This window comes from Arvicola amphibius, chromosome 6 (assembly GCF_903992535.2).
Source record: "Arvicola amphibius chromosome 6, mArvAmp1.2, whole genome shotgun sequence".
Classification (NCBI taxonomy): Eukaryota; Metazoa; Chordata; class Mammalia; order Rodentia; family Cricetidae; genus Arvicola; species Arvicola amphibius.
The window spans coordinates 44734177-44749812 of NC_052052.2; the positions used below are offsets into that span (position 1 = coordinate 44734177).

The 15636-nt window shown below is 38.3% G+C and overlaps 1 protein-coding gene across 7 annotated transcripts in view; it reads right to left on the reverse strand.

Moving 5' to 3' along the window:
* Positions 1 to 1180: 1180 nt before the first annotated feature.
* The window catches only part of Mier1 (MIER1 transcriptional regulator), a 51688-nt gene continuing 37232 nt past the window's right edge, over positions 1181 to 15636 (reverse strand). For all 7 annotated transcript variants that reach the window (XM_038335460.1, XM_038335467.1, XM_038335462.1 and 4 more), the window contains 6 exons: positions 15126 to 15277; positions 14339 to 14420; positions 13057 to 13151; positions 9715 to 9842; positions 5444 to 5583; positions 1181 to 4583 (listed from right to left, as the gene is read on the reverse strand). In XM_038335460.1, the coding sequence (XP_038191388.1) occupies positions 4255 to 4583; positions 5444 to 5583; positions 9715 to 9842; positions 13057 to 13151; positions 14339 to 14420; positions 15126 to 15277 (926 nt within the window). In that variant the 3' untranslated portion in view covers positions 1181 to 4254. The remainder of the gene's footprint in view (positions 4584 to 5443; positions 5584 to 9714; positions 9843 to 13056; positions 13152 to 14338; positions 14421 to 15125; positions 15278 to 15636) is intronic.

Consider the following 15636-nt stretch of genomic DNA (forward strand, 5'->3'; position numbering starts at 1 on the left):
TTTTATGGTAGATTTTTCCAAGTGACTAGTATTGAGAAAGAGGGGAAAAAATCATTTTCAGAAAAAAAAGATTAAAATCTGAAGTCACTCTTCCCATATGCTGTAGATTTTGACAACGCCACTCCAGTAACTATGGGTGACAGTGGGAAAGCCTGTCTGGTTGACACTGACGACTGTCATTCACACATAGGCATGCTGGTCAGTGCTAACTGCTGCCTATGAAAGGGGACCAACACTCAGGTATTTCAAGTGATTACCTGATGTGGGATTCCCCTCTGTATGCTGTGAATATCATTGGTTAATAAAGGACTACCTTGGGCCTGCACAGGGAATAAAGGTAGGCAGGGAAAACTAAACTGAATGCTGGGAGAAAGAAGGCAGAGTCAGGGAGAAGCCATGTCGCCCCTGCGGGAGACAGACGCCAGAACTTTACCCCATAAACCACAGTGACATGGAGATACACAGATTAATAGAGATAGGCTAAATTAAGATGTAAAAGTTAGCCAATAAGAAGCTAGAGCTAATGGGCCAAGCGGTGATTTAATTAATAGTTTCTGTTTGGTTATTTCGGTTCTGGGCGGCTGGGAAGAACAATTACCTGCCCATAAAATAGTAAGTATTGTGACAAAAGAACTTTTATTTTAAAATATATGGCATACCTTCATTGCAAAAGAGAGCAACTAATTACTTTAAATTATACAGTTCAGAGAAAAAGAAAGGGTAATGGAAATCTTGGGAGTAAAGCCTTGCTGGGGAGAATAAAAGACAAAAAAAAATATACCCCCTTTCCAGGTATAGGGTTACACATTTTAAATTCCATCACTTGAGACAAAAGATCAAAGCCAGTTTGGGCTATATGTCTAAGTGGCCTGGGCACACAGCCTTGATCCCAGTGCTTGGGAGGCAGAGGCAGGCAGATCTCCAAGGACAGCAGCCATGGCTATATAATAGACCCTCATTCCAAAAAAAACAAAAACAGACCATGTCTATAAAAAAAAAGTTTAAAGAAGAGGCAGAAAATAATCATCCAATGTCAGGTAAGTCAAAGCAGGAAGCACTGAGCACGGGCGTGGAGGCAACAGGGGTGGTGCACATCTGCACAGTGAGTATCTATAGAGACTAAAAGCCGAAATTAAAACACAATGAAACTCAACAAAACATCTACAGCACATCACACAAGTATGCTTACAAAAATACTTTAATGAGCATATCAGAATGGCAGAAGGAAATGGGAGAATGGACATATTTTACAGTGCAAAATTATTATGCAGAAATTTTAAAACATCTAATTCATAATTTTAAATGCCTACTTAAATATTACTTCAAATGTATTTTAAAGCTCAACAGATTTTGTTGAACTTACAGATTCTGAACCTTATTGACAATACATCGTAAAATATTATATATTCCAAATAAAAATGACAGTGCTTTGCTAGGACCTTAATAACTACCAACACAGACTTTTCTTTTTGAGACAGTGTCTCAGGCTGGCCTCAAACTCACTAAGTAGTTGAGGATGGCCTTGAACATCTGAATTCTCTTGCCTCCACCTCCCAAGTGCTGGGGTTACAGGCATTCACCACCACACCCAGCTTATATGGTACTAGGAATGGAACCCAAGGCTTCATGCATGCTGGTGCAAGCATTCAACCAACTGAGAGACACCCCCTGCCCATAATGAAGGCTTTTTTCATCTCAACTAAGAGCCCAAGAGTTATGAAATATACTAAATCTTAAGCAAATCAGATTCATGATATTGTCAAGATGTTTACATAGTGCAATGACTTCTCAAGTTACAGTGGCTGCATTGACAAACAAAGGGTGAAATCCCTGTAGAAACACAGAACACAATAAAGTATTTGGGAAAAGCTGAGCATCACGTATTAGTGGAATGTCTTTCATTATGTATACTTTAAAAAGAAAAGGAAGATTTATTAACATTTATATAATCTGGCACATTTGCCATCATGCCTGAGAATTTCCTTAAAATGTTCCTGTAACAAGTTTCAACAACTCCACAAACTTGCATACCAGATGATCTTTAAAAACGTAGACATGACACCTCCAATATTGCAATGATTGAGAAGCATATCACTGTTCTTTTAAAACATTCCTATAGACCATCTGTGACAAAGAGCTAGGATGGCTTGGACTCATTTAATAAAATCTGCTTTAGAAATAGATTTCTATTTTCTGGGTGTGGTGGGAAACACCTCCAATCTCAATATCGGGGCTGAGGTAGGAGGACTGTAAGTTCCAGGTCACCCTGAGCTACACACTGAGACTCTGTCTTAAAAAAAGGGGAGAAAGGAGAGAAAGAGAGGGAGACGGAGGAGGGACAGAGGGAGGGGAAGGGAGAAAAGAGAGAGAGAGAAATGGGTGGGGGTGGGCAGGGAGACGGGGGCCATGGCTGTCTGCTAAAGCTACTTGACCTACTGCCATTCTAGATAAATTAATTTTTTCGGTAAAACAAACAAACAAACAAAAAATCCTCATGCTTCTCAGCACTCCCACCAGAAACTGATTTATTGGGATATTTATGCAAAAAACAGTAAATGCATATTATATGATGTGTTGTCAAAGTGGCTTCCAATACTGACTGGGAGAAAGAAAAGGTTGCTCCCACTGGTGATGGGAAGCAGTCTGAACAGATGTAAGAACACTCTGGGGGATGAGGCCTGGATGGTCATTCTCAGTGCAAACCTTTACCCAAGCTGCATCAGACAACTGAGTCAGTAATAGGACCACAGATCTGTCATTAAAAGCACTGGTTCTTGAACTGATGGTTGGGAACAAACTGAAGCAGCATATGGAAATGTGTCTGTGTGAGAAAAGGTAGCTAATAATCCATTACTTTAAAAAAAAGACAAAAAACAGTTTAGAGATAAAGGTTTATCAGCTGTATAAAACTACATTTCTTAAGAATTTTATACTAAGAATAAAATGGCACCCATCCTTACAAGGTTAGTGCACACAGATAATCTCTTTAAAAGAAAAATCACACAGAACAACCATTATTTTGTATCTGTTTGATTTTGGAAAAACAGTATCAAATCTGACAAACTGGTTGTAACTGGAAAGGTCTGAAAATTCTTAAAACCATTATCTTCTCATAAAAATCAATATTGCTACTTGTCAACAGCTGTAACCAGAAGTGACAATCTCATCAGCGGACCTTTCCTTTCTGCTGACGTCATGAAAACAGTGGGCAGTGCTACACTGCGTGAGAGTAACTGCACAGATTCTATTCAGCACGGGGCATTTGTGCACTGAAGCTGACAGTCAGTCTTTGTTTTCCTTAAAAATAATCTTAAAAATTATAGTAAATGCAAACAAACTTGCAATCTGAGTATCATGCTGAACTCCAGAAGTCCCAAATTATTTGTCCGTAAGTAGAAGTTTGAAAAAAAATATGTTCATAATTCTTTATGAATGCTTTTACCACCTGGATAAGAAACATGACTTGTTAACTACACACACTTAAAAATTCATTAGAAAAATCTTAGCAAAATAAAACGAAAGCTGACAGACTCAGAATATCAGTTCCTCTCATAAAAGTTTACCAACTGTACAAGTTAAGAAAATTATACAAGCTTTTTGTATTAAGAAAGGACAGCTCAGTCAAGACATATGTACTGTAAAAATCTTTCAAAGGCTACAAAGAATCTGGAAAAATACAGAATGTATTTCTTAAGCCCAGATAAGAATATGGAAAGACATCATTGATGTCAACAATTTTACAAATACAAACCTGACTTGGTTTATTTTTAAACTTCTACATATAAAAATCATGCTAGCATAACCTTCAGGATTCATGAGGGTTTCCTTAGTTCAATTTGTATGGAGAGAAAAATGTCTGTTGTAAAGACATTTCTAGATAGTCAAAATATTGGTGTTGAGCAGAAACACAAACTTGATCTTTTTTCCCCACTATTCTTCCTCATCAAAAAAAAAAAAAAAAAAAAGGAAAAATTAACTTTTAGTCAAATTTATGATTAGTATCTCAAGTGAGAAGGTACAGGTAAGTCTTTGGGTCATTCAAAGTTACCAATGTTTTATATCCTTAAAGATGAAGTGAAAGAACTTGCAAAAGGTGGAATTATGAATCCTATTTCTTAAAGTTAGGACTCAATTCAAATGTCAAGATTTAACCAACTGCTTCAAGGAAATCAGCTTTCTAAAGGTCACCCACCAACCCTGAAAATTGTAGTCACACCAGAATTTACTGCAAAGAAAGTATCAAAGGCCTAGGACTTAGTCATTTGTGTTTTCATGTTCCTCAAATTTTCCATGCAAAACTGCTTCTTGGAAAAACTCAGATGAACCTGGACTTTCCTTCCCATTGCTGTTTATCCGTCGCCTTTTGGCAGGTCTCTCATTTTTTTCATCAAAATCATTTTCATTTCTTGCAGTCATATGGGCAAGTTTTGGGTCAGTGGTCAGGTTATCTGCTTCATAACCATTAGTGTCCATATCTGTATGAAGTGGTTTCTTATTTCCACCTGTTGGTCCATTAGCATGTAAGCCTTCAACTTTTACTTCTTCTTTGTTTAGTATTTCACCTGGTCCATTAGATGACACACCTACATCCGGACAAAAAGATAAACTCATCAACTAGTCTAAAATAGCTGCTACAAGAGTGTTGTCACCAAGGAACAAAGAAAGCATCAAATGTAAATAGACTCATGGTCAAGTGTGGCTTTACTGTTCACCAGCGGACTCTAACCAAGTCTTCACAGGCTACACCTTAGCTTCCTGACATACCATGGGATCCAAAGCAAGTCTATGTTATACAGTTCACGTGAGGCTGAACTAAATGGATTTTAAGGACAAAGACCAGAATCTGATGTATATTAAAAGCATAACAGGGCTGGAGAGATGGCTCAGTAGTCAAGAATGCTTGATGTGATTAGAGGAGAACCTGGGTTCAGTTCCCAGAATCCACCTGTAACTCTGTCTCAGGAAATCTAACACCCTCTCCCAGCCTCCTCAGGGCTCAAACACATGGTACACAGATATATATGCATACAAAGCACACATACACTTGAATGAAAAAATATGTTATTACCTATTTTTGTTTTGGAACAGCTTATGTTACAAGTTCCCAAACTATCTGAAAAGTAAGTGTTTGTGATGGAAAGTACCTGAGTTTGCCTAAAAGTTAAAGCAGTACTTACACCTAGGCATTATCCCATTCAGGTAAGGAGATGCTACTGAACATAAGTTTATTAAAGCAATGGTCCCTGTGTAGCTCGTTTCATGAATTTTAGTTTATGACGTCACTAATAACTCTTTCCAATTACCCTATCGTGTATGTTTGATGTATGTGTGCTGATGTTTCATACTGTTTATACCTGCAGCCTTTAGAGTTTACAGCAAATTCCCTTCACCATTCCCAAAGTCCTTCACTCTGAAGAACCAGATATACGTCTTAGTTGCGTACCATTCTGATTACCACTGCTGACAGTGCCGTCCTCTCTCTCCGACTGGCTGTTGCTGCTGTTGGAGGCGGCAGGGGGAGGCGACGCCGCTCTGCTAGAAGCAGCGCTCTCACTTTCATCCAAGAGCCGGTCCATGTAGTCCCTTAGGGTCAAGTCAAATAACACAACAGTTACTTCCTCACAAAAAAAGCTGTCACTTACTCTCATGACAATGCCTTACTACTGTACCAGGATCCAAAGAATGACTGTGGAAGCTTCTTTCGCTATCAATTTGTAGGGAGGTGTTTGAAGGTGCTAAGCTAAGAAAATGTAAAGTCCATGGCAAGCTTTAAGACTTTCTTTTTTTGGTTTAAGGCTTTCAAATGAGCAGAGACGGGCTCAACATGGCTTAACTAAAGCTGGAGTGCATGTGAGCAAAGAGGTGAGGATGATGTCCTCAGGGGTACAAGGTGATTTCTGAACTGGCTTCTAGAATGGTTTTTAGATTCTTAAAGGCAACCCCTGAAGGTGCAACTGAGACCTAACATAAAGGATGATCCATGCCAGCCACTGTATAGCTCAGCTTTCTGCCAGATTTGTACCATAATGGGTTAAGCCCTGGACATATTTGCTGGTATCAGCATCTTGCTATAGACAGGCTTATTTACAACTTTACTACTACTTCCTGAACTATAGTTGAGGATCACTGACACTGGGCTGAGGTTAGATGACCTGGGCTAAATACTTGTCTGAGGGTAGTTATTTTACAATGAAATGCAGATAAATCCCAGGTGTCCTATCTATACACATGGTTATTGTATTAAGCATGAAAATGGCAGACTGTGTGTGGCCCGTGGGTTGGCTGCTGTTTCTGTAAAGTCCAACTGAAACATGATTATACACCTCTAACTCCAGGACTGGGCAGCAGAGATGCTAGACTCCTGCAGCTCACCACCAAGTCAAACAGTCACGGTAAGTCTTGAGTTCCAAGAAAAGACCCTGCCTAAAAAAACTTGGGTACTCCCTAAAGAACAAAACCTGAGGTTGTCCTTTGTTGCAAACATAAAACAAATATGTATCACAGAAACAGACTGTGACCAGAAAATAATCAACGTTCCATTCTTGACATTATAAATGTAATGGCTTTTAGAATCTTATTGCTCTATGCTCTACACTGTCATTAGAAAACAACTGAAAAGCCAATCTGAAGCACACATTAATAGAAACAGGGAAGATGGCTACAAAAGAGACTTCAGAGGCTATAGCAAAAGAATAGACACTGTAGGGGAAGGGATTATTAGAAACAGAGTTTAGTGGGAATGAACACTGGAGGATATTAAAAAGCCATTCAAAAGAAAGCTAGATGAAAAGACATCAAATTCAAAAATGCTCAATTTTTGAATATGGCAATGATACTATGAAAAATAATAACCATCATATTTATTTTATATTAATGAAATCCAAAAATCTTAGAAAGGAAGTCAGGTAGACAAATCAGAAAATTGGTGGAGTTCAGGTTAACTGGACTTTTAAGTACTATTCAGAATAGCAATATCTCCTGTTTGAATGCGGCTCTCAATCCCTCCAGGTGGAGATCTCAGAGGCTGTGGGCAGGAAGGGGAACAATGGAAAGTAACAAAACAGGAAACGTAAGGCCTCTTAAATGATGCACTTAGTAACGTGGACCTAAAGACAAGGTAGAAGAAAACTCAGTGTTTAAGGCAGTGGTTCTTAACCTGTGGGCTACAACCCCTGGGGGGTGTTGAACAACCCTTTCATAAATAAGGATTGTCTAAGACCATTGGAAAACACGGATATTTACATAACAATTCCTAACAGTAGCAAAGTTACAGTTATGAAGTAGCAATGAAAATATTTTTATGGTTGTGATCATCACAACATGAGGAACTATATTAAAAGGTCCCAGCATTAGGAAGGTTGAGAAACCACTGCTTTAAGGAAATACATATGTTTTACACAACCACTTAAGATAGAACCATTAGTAGAAAATGCAAGCAGGTCAGAAATATTTCTCACAGTTCTTTACTTCTTTTCAATTTTTATCATTCATTTTGAAAGAGTGTCTTGCTAAGCAGCCTCAGCTGGCCTGAAACTGCACAGCAGACTAGATCAAACTCATGGATAGCCTCCCATCTTAGCTTCCTAAATGCTGAGATTACAGGTGTGAGATACTACATCCAGCTGGTCACTGCTTTTTATAGACGGTATAATACACCTGTAAAGAAAATGCATTTTTTTTTTTAAGAAAAAAGAATGGAAGATTAGGCAGACAAGAAGACAAAGTTCAAAGAAGCACAAAGGAATAATAGTAAATCCCACAAAACTATGGTAATGGTCCCAAGGGGAAAACATTTGTGGCTTCATTCAATTCTGACATGGGACTGGTATAACTTATACCAAGGCTCCAAAGCTACAGAGAAACCCTGTCTCTAAAAATCGAAAAAAGAAAATACAAAGTGTGGGTTACATTAACTATGTCTTGTCCACCTACAGAAAACTTAACGTTAGAAGAAATTAAGATATTAAACACCTTCAAAAATTATAAGGGACTATTAGAGAACCATCACTGCCTACCCTACTGCACTGGACATCACAGAGCCAACCGAGCCAAACCCTCATCTCAGTCCTCTGCTAAGGCTTTCTGAAAAAGACAACTGGATGAGCAGAAAAATGTCTGACCTAGCACTGCAAGTGTTGTGTATTCTTATGCTGATAATGATATCTTCATCATACCTAAACACTGTTTCTGAAATGAAATAGTACCACTGAATAATCCAGAAAAAAATAATAAATTTAGTAAGGGGTTAAATAAACTTATAAGCAATGATAATTTTTAATTATAAAGTTTGCAATGCTCCGTTATAGGAAATTCCATTCTAATGATCACCATTTTTGAGTAAGTGGGGAAGAAGAGGCATAAGGAGCTTGCTGTCTTGAGACAAAGGTGGATCATCCTCTGACTCCCTTGCTCAGGAGTGTGTTGGAGATGAACCCAGGGCCTTCACTCAGCCAGCACTCTAACACTCAGCTCTAAGCCCAGCTCTCCCTTAAACATTTTTAGCTATTGTGCTTTGGGTTTTAGAATGCCTGGTCTGAGGAAGTACTCAGTAAAGACATCTCCCTACAAATGATCGTAACAAAGAAACACTATGGCCTAGGAGTTTAAAAATATAATCAGACATATGCAACAAGTACATCTTTGTAAAGCGGCTTGAAGACATCTTTCCTATTGCACTCTGACCTCATCACCTCAGCTTGAATGCAGCTTGAATGCAGCTAACAGAATTTCAGGTGTCAGGACTGTATTTAGGCAGGTAAGACACATCACGCATAGTGTGAGTAGAGCTACCACAATGTCTCAATCAGAGCACTAGAGTTGCATTGCTAGTGTTCTGCATTACTTCTGTAATGTGTCATATTAAATTCAGGACAGCTAGGAAAAGTTATGCTTAACAAACAAGAGGATACAATTTAACCTGGCAATATTTCAGTGCCCTTCCTCCACTCTTAAGAACATCTACATTTAAATCTTTCTCTTAAAAAAAATTTTATTTATTTATTGTGTATAGTGTTCTGTCTGCATGTGTACCTGAAGGCCAGAAGAGGGCAACAGACCCCATTACAGATGGCTGTGAGCCACCATGTGGTTGCCGGGAATTGAACTCAGGACCTTTGGAAGAGGAGGCAATGCTCTTAACCGCTGAGCCATCTCTCCAGCCCCGAGAACATCTACATTTAAATCTTGTTTTAGTTCCAAAGATCAATACAGATTGCACAAGGGAAAATTTAATTTCCCTTCGTTTTTAATGACCCTCTACTGGTTATACAGCGCAACAGTTTTCACAAGTTTGTCTTGTCCTACTTTTACTGTTTTCAAAGGTTAAACTAAGTCAGTTGTGGCTGTGGTGCACACATAACAATCCAAGCACTTGGAGGCTGACAAAATTGCTAAGAACGAGGCCAGCCGGAACCACATAGCAAGATTTTGCCTCAAAGAAAAAGAAAAATGATTAAAATTAAATGTAATATTAACATACTGTCCTTTTCCATTTTCAGAATACCTAATAAAAATCCACACTCTAAACCTTGGTTTTTTGGTTTAATGCTTGCTCTCTTATCATATATAATGGCTTACAATTTTTATAAGCTAACAAAGTTTGTATGTCTTACATGTCAAGAGACAATGTATGGAAGGGAACAGAAACTTTATTCTGAAGAACTAGAAAATTCAAAAACCTTTTAAGGAAAATCCAAGAAAGTTTAGAAAACTCACGTTACACCAGGATGAAGATTATATTTCTTTTTTCCAAACCTTGTTTGCTGAGCAAAGAAATCATAGCGCTCAGACTTTTTCCACATGTAATAGAATGCTACACATTCACCAACTGATCTTGTTCGCACCTGTAAGAAACAGACACTTGTTTTTTAGAATAGTCTCCTTAACAGGGCCTCTTCAAGATAAACTTCTCAAGTCTATACTGGATAGTTTTACATCAACTTGACACAAGCTACAGTCACTGGGAAGAGGGACTCAACTAAGAAAACGCCTCCATCAGACTAGCCTACTGACCAGTCTGTGGGATATCTTCTTGATTGATATAAATGGTGCCAACCCTGGGCAGGTGGTTCTGAGTTATCTAAGAAAGCAAACTGGGCAAGCCATGAAGAATAAGACAGCAAGCAGTGTTCCTTCACGGGTGCCGCTGTACTTCCTGCCTTGACTTCTTCAGAGACAATGAGGTACTGCGATGGGAAGGAGTAAGTCAAATAAACCAGTGTTTTACCACAGCAACAGGAACACTAAGACAGACTGGAAAAAAAGAAGCTACTTCTTAGTTAATATACATGACAAATGAACACAATATATTATGCATGAAATACGAATACAACTGTGTTGAAAACTATTCTAATTCCACTGAGAAAAATAACACAACAATAACTATGATAGATATTTATCATTCTGTTTTTTTAGTTCAAGGATACCACCTTTCTAATATTTTACAATAAAACAAGCATTTCTCTACTGCAAATAGGAGTGACAATTAGGTTAAAATGAATCCAAAGAACAAATGCTTTTTACTCATAGACTATCTAGGGAATATAAATTTAAATTTTTTAATAAATAATTTACCACAATGAAGCATGAAATCAGATCTGAATCTTGTATAAAAATCAATTCAAAATGTCAAAGGCCTTAATATAAAATCTGAACCTCTGAAACTGCCAGAAGTTAAAGAAAAAAAAAAAAAACCCAGCAACTTCTGAATGTATAGGTACAGGTGAAGACCTTCTATAAAGGGCTCTACCAATATAAGAAACAAATCGAAGAATTGAAAAGTGGGACTGCTTGAAACTAAAAGCTTCTGCACTGCAAATGAAACTATCAGCAGAGTAAAGAAACCACTTGCAAAATGAGAGAAAATTTTTGCCATCTATTTATCTGAAGTGGATTAATTATATAATGAACTCTAAAATGGCCAATAAACACCAAATACTCAGTATTGTACCAGATTTGAAAATATAAGGTCCAGCTCATCACATTCATGAAAAATAATGTTCATGAGTTTTTATATTTATGCTGAGACTTTATTGTAATCTCCCCACAAAGGTACTTCATTTTTTCCTTACTATGTAAAATGGTAGGTTACTACTTAAAATCCTATGAGAATTCTGTTGTTAAAAAAAAAAAAAAACACACCACCAGCTGAGGTGGCACACACCTCAATTCTAGCACTTGGGAAGCAGAAGCAGGCAGATCTGGGAGTTTGAAGTCAGCCTGGTCTACATAGTAAGTTCCAATACTGAATTTGAAAAAATTGAAATGAAATTTATACTCTGGCAATGCTAAAGTAGGCATGGGCAGCCCGTATATGGCAGTTCTGTTGAACTTGTCCATACTGGGTTTCATGGTCCAACCTGATGATGACAACTGACCAGGTTTCTTCCTCAAGAGAGCACCATATCTAATTACAGATGGTTGTGAGCCACCATGTGGTTGCTGGTGAATTGAACTCAGGACCTTTGGAAAAACAGGCAATGCTCTTAACTGCTTGAGCCATCTCTCCAGCCCAAGACAGTCAGAGCTAAATAGTGCGACTCTATGTCAAAACAATCATCAAAACAAAAACCCAAAGGTTGACAATATGTCTCAGGTAAAGGTACTCGCTGAGGACACTAACCACTACACAAAATTGTCCTCTGACTACTGCATGTGCACTGTGGCATTCACATGCCCCCTCCCACACTCATGAATAAGTATAATAATAAAAAAAAAACCTTGAAAAGAATTAAATGCTCAAGTCTGAAAGTTATTGTTTAGTTCTTCAGGATATATATTGTATGACTGATATTTATAGGACAGCAAACCATCATCTAAGGCTATTGTGATAGATACCTCTGAAAAACATTATTTAAGAATATGATTTAAGATCATTTAGGACTTAGGTAACCATAAAAAAATATTTTAATCAAAGGCAGTAAGATGGTTCAGTAGGCTAAGGTGCTTGCCTGACAGTCAGAGTTCAATCCCAGTGCACCATGGGGGAGAGTGACAGAGAGACTGACTCTAGAAGGGAAAGGAGACCGGTTCCAGAGCTGCCCTTTGACACGCACACTACAGCACACTATTATTTTCACTGTAAATTTGATGTTAAGGATATTTTAAGATTTAAAAAAAAAAAACTTTAAAGAGGAATTTGCAATGGATAGCTGCAGAGAGGCAAAATGTCTTCTTTAATGGAGTGACAGGTTCTATCAAGCACACTCAGAGGCAGGCCCACAATCGGTAGCAGTCAGCCGAGACAAACTGAGACTCCATGGGTGCTGTGTCTGCATTGCTGGCAAGCACGTGCATGCACTTAAATCGGTTGGGTAGGATTTGGGAAGACTTAGAGGAGGGGACAGAATATGATAAAAACTGTATAAAATTCTCAAAGAATGAATAAAAACACATTGTTTTAAAAATGTATAATCCTTTCCCAGGAATCCACAAGGAAGGAAGATCCCAGCTAAGACTCCTAGCAATAGTGGAGAGGGGGCCTTCCTTCTCCTGTGGTCAGATTGGTGACCACCCTACTGTCATCATAGAACCTCCATCCAGTAACTGATGGAAGCAGATGCAGACCCACAGCCAAGCACTGGGCTGAGCTCCTGGAGTGCAGCTGAAGAGAGGGAGGAGGGATCACATGAGCAAAGGGAGTTCACAGACTCTGGATTGACAGCTAGAAAACCTGCATGGGACCCTCTAAATCAGGTGAGAGTTACTGTGGTTTGGGCAGTCTGTGGGGTCCCTGGCAGTGGGACCAGGACTTATCCTTAATGGTGAATGAGATACCATGCTCAGCCTTGATATGGGATGAGGGGCACGGTCCCACCTCAACTTGGTTTGCCAGATTTTGCTAACTCCCCAAGGAGGCCTTACTCGCTTTGAGGAGTGAATGTGGGAGGAGGGGAAGGAGAGAGAACTGGAGCTGGTATGCAAAACAGAAAAAATTTTTAATTAAAAAAAAAAAGAATCACCTGGCAAAAATGTCAGGCAGTCTATGTATGTTATTCTAAGTAGTTGTAAACCAAAAGATTATAATTTTATAAAAACTCTAAATAAATTATTACTTACTTTATTAGCCTGGATCAGATGAAAATCTTTTCCATAGGCCTTAAGTCCTTGTTCAAAATTTCTACACTCTTCCTCTGTCCACACAGATAATTCCTCTGACAAAATGAGGGGATAAAAACAAACTATTAAATATACAATAAAGAAATTGAAATAAAAAAAATGTAACTTCTGGCAAAAAAATTTAACTTGCCCTTGAGTGCTAATGTTGGTCACTGCAAAAGATAGTGATAAAAATTCACGATTTAATAAAAATTGGTCCCTAACTCTCTAATCTCAATTTTGGGCCACTTATTGCTTCTTTGTTGTGGAGACAAGGTCTTGCTATAGTTCCAGCCAGGCTTCCAACTTGTAATGCTTCTACTATGAGCCACTTCTCGGCTCTCCTCAGTTCTCGGTCCAAGTCTTCAGCTTGCTAAGTTCTTTCTTATTTTGGATTCTGCATGAAAGTATGTTCTGCCCCCTACCTCATCCTCTTTCCTCATTTACTCATCAGCAAAAATATTTTGTTCTCCAAAGTTTCCCCTCAAATTCTCACCTTAATTTAGATTATATCCAGCTACAATAGGCCTTAACAATATCCTCTAATTCTCCTCTGAAGATCAGCAACTACTTTTCAGCCTCCCAACCAGACTCCCAAGACCATGATGACTGAGACTCACGTGGATAGGTGGCCGGAGCTAAAGAGCCCTCAGACTGATGCCAAGTGAACGAATGGCCCATCACTGTCCTACCTATAGATGCACGTAGCACTTTCAGTGCAGTGGGGGAGCCATATTTAGAGTACATCAGGAAAAACTCAGGTTTTATGAATTACACCTGCCTCAGCCACATTGTAGTGTTCTGTGCACCGAAGCACAACTTTATGGAACTGGTTTTTCCTTCTACCCCTACATGGTTTCCAGCTTTCAAACTTAGGTTTTCAGTTTTAGCGACAACCACTTTGCCCACTGAGCCACCTCACCAGCACAGTCTCACAATTTTAAAGTTAGGCAGTTTAAGTGTTATTTTACATAGCTCATAGGACTATTATAAAGCTCAAAGAAGAAAATCTTTAAATATGTTTTGAAGCTGTAAGGCATAAATTTTAGACTTTCACTTAAATGTCCTAATTTTGTATAATACAACAATCTTAACCTCATTCCCTGTAACAATTTGAGTGACATTTATGTGCTGCAATATCTACTGAGAGACTACAATTATTAAGCTGACGACATATTTGGGTAAACAGCTGAACTTTAAAATTTCAACCGAGTCATGAAACCAAAGTCTAGCATATGCTTACCTCGAGCTGCTTTGACATTAAATCTCAACCTTCTTAAGGCTTCTTCTGTATCAAAACTGCATTTAACCAATTCATATAAAGCCTAAAAAAGAAATGGTTTCTATGTAAGACTCAAAGACTACTAACAGTTCAGCCTGATGCTCGTTTATAAGAGCACATTTTTCTGAATCATCTGTTTATTTCTATGCTTTCTGATCCAATTTTGGTGAAAGCAACATACAGAGCACCAAGGGAAAAAAAAAGATGAGTTCAATCCTAATCTTCTATGCCTCTCACTATGTACAACATAGGTTATGTAACCTGGTGACCAGAGTATTAACCTGGTGAACAGAGTATTCCAGCAACAGATATCAACCTCATAAAATATCATTTTGTTAAAGCTGTAATTCTTTGTAGTCTTCTGAGATTCCCAATATAATTTTGAAAAAACTGGGAAAGAAAAACAAAGACAAACAAGGTTCTAAAAAATGCTGTTATAGAAGGTTCAAAGTAGGTATTAGCCTGACCATATACACAATGGAATTATCTGTGATGAAGGTGCCAACTTCATCAAAACTGTGGAGTCTCATGGAGATAGAATAGAAAACAAAAAGCACTATGAAAAGTATACATAAATTTCTGTTTACTGGGGCAGAAACCACACCAGTGATGTAAGCTGATCAACATGAGGCCTTGTGCTGATTCCAATTTACAGAAGAGGAGTTCAGGTAGACAGAGCACCCACACTAAGCAATGGAGGACTGTCATTTATGAGGAAAACCCAAGCAATTTTTCCTGACTACTGTACCTGTTCATTGTCTTTTATGTGAGATCCTTCAGGAATTGCTTCTACACCTTTCTCATCACCTGTTCTTCTAGATGCATCCTTAAGAAATACAATCACTTTATCTTCTGGTAAATATTCTGGGTCCCACAGAAGCTGATCATCATTTTCATATACTAAAGTCATAAACAAAACATTAATCAAAACTGCCAAAAAAGACATTATTTGTATAGAGACATAACAGTAAACAAATAACTCGTGTTTTTAAACTACATTTGTTTTCTTTTGTATGTTGTGCACGTGCCACATCACACATGTGGAGGTCAGAGGACCACTTATAGGAGTCAGCTCTTCTTTATTTTTTTGAGATAGGGTTTTCTGTATAGACCTGGTTATCCTGGAACTTGCTCTGTACACCACTGGCTTCAAACTCAGAGATTCACCTGCCTCCAGAGAGCTGTGATTGAGGGTGTGTGCAGCTACCACCACCTGTTGGGAGTCAGTTTTTAACATGTAAACACCAGGATCAAACTAA